General features: G+C 38.3%; 1 protein-coding gene across 1 annotated transcript; it reads left to right on the top strand.

The window, feature by feature from the left end:
- The first annotated feature begins 779 nt into the window (after nt 1-779).
- Nucleotides 780-1628, top strand: LOC133338191 (uncharacterized). The gene is made up of 2 exons (XM_061546374.1): nt 780-794; nt 912-1628. The coding sequence occupies exons 1-2, from the start codon at nt 780-782 to the stop codon at nt 1626-1628; spliced, it is 732 nt and encodes a 243-aa protein (XP_061402358.1).
- Nucleotides 1629-1837: the final 209 nt, after the last annotated feature.

Below are 1837 nucleotides of genomic sequence, written 5' to 3'. Positions count from 1 at the left end.
GATGGGTATAGCAAGTCATGAAAACGAAAACTTAATAACCATAAACATATTTCACAGATGGGCCGGTCTACACCAACCAGCCTAATAACCTTGTATCATTAAAATTGTCACCATATTGATGCCGCCGAACATGGTGTCTGCACATAAACAAACACACACATCATTTATTCTTGGCGGCCCTAACATACCAACAAGTTCAATAAACCGATTCTAACCCACATTCCAACACTATTCGTCTAATTAACCAAATGTGTAACTTCACGGCGTTTAAAAGCGTATTCCATATTCAAATAATCTCAGGCCAGATAGCACCACAACAACAAATTATTACCATAAAATATGCATTCTTCGGTAATAATTATGATAAGATTCTAGCCGGTGCCAGCAGACAATGGTAATCATTATGTAAATTGGTCCATTTATAGGCTACCAATCAGTGTGCGGCTGTTACTGTGTTACTTTAGAGGCCTAAAACTGGTTACGGCCTAATAGGTAGATCAAATGATTAACGCACGTAGACACACACACGTTGACTTCGTGACAATGGAAGATGTTATAGGTCATTTGTAGGTGGCATCCACTTAAAAAAACAAAAACTTCCGGTATTTATGGTCATAAATTATTATCGGAATTAAAGTCGGTATTTTAACAATGACTTCTAACGAGAAACATTTTTAAAATCGTTATTGCCCGGCGTTTAGTATAAATAATAGAGGCAATTTTTGGAGTAGGCATAGACACACTTCGTCTTCAGCAACAAAACAAACAAACTAATCAAGATGCGTGCTTTCATTGTAAGTGTGAAATAAAATCTTTCAATAAAAATATCTTTCAATCTTTCAAATAAAATTCAAAAAATCCTAAATAATTTATTAAAATATTTTAAATTAATTTTTTTCTACTCGTTTTAGGTTTTATGCTTGGTTTCGGTCGCCTGTGCCGACAAATTGGGTTACAACTACAAACCAGTTGATCACTCCAGCACAGGATTGTCATTTAAACCTGGCACTGTTTCTACTGGAACTATCCAGACTCCATTCGTTTCCTATGTTTCCCCAAGCAAATATTCGCCTCCTTCAGTCTCTGGCTCTGTCACCAGGTCCGGCGGCGTTGCCCCATTCACCGCCCCCGTTGAATACGAAAAAGAATTCTTCACATTCTCCGCCCCTGAAGGTGAATTCAATGATGCTGAGGCTGCTCAACGTATTGCTGGTTCTGTAAAGAAAGGTCTCCGCGTTATTTTCATTAAGGGTCCCGAAAATAATGGCCTGGAGGATGCTGCTCTTGCCTTGGCCAAACAAGCTGCCGAACAAAAGACCGCCATCTATGTCCTCAACAAACAAACTGATTTGGGTGAATTGGCCAATAAACTTAATGCCGTCAGCAAGAACAACAACAACAAACCCGAAGTTCACTTTGTCAAATATCGCACTCCTGAAGATGCTGCCAACGCCCAAAGAGCTATTCAAAGTCAATACGATTTGTTGGGTGGAAAATCTCTTAATGTCAATGGTGGTGTTGCTCCCGTTATTAACTTTGCTTCTAAGGCTACAGTTCGTGCTGGTCCTGAACCACAAGTTCCCCAAAATAAGTACTTGCCTTCATCATTGTTCCGTTTCCGTGCTTAAGTGTACAGTGATGTGAGCCAAAGAGATTTGTTGTTAGAGTCATTGTTATTTCGTTAAATATATTTGTAATTGTGAAAAAATAAATTGTTTTTGAAAATTTAAAAAATATATATTTTTTTCTATATAAATAGTGCAATGGGATGATAGATACCAAGCAACGGCTCTGATTAGTTTTAACATGACGAAGCCCAGGCTTATCTTGGTCGCTC

This window comes from Musca vetustissima, unplaced genomic scaffold (assembly GCF_032173495.1).
Source record: "Musca vetustissima isolate MV318-11 ecotype Yass unplaced genomic scaffold, APGP_CSIRO_Mvet_v1 utg19442, whole genome shotgun sequence".
Taxonomy (NCBI): Eukaryota; Metazoa; Arthropoda; class Insecta; order Diptera; family Muscidae; genus Musca; species Musca vetustissima.
This window is presented reverse-complemented; position numbering and strand designations above follow the sequence as displayed.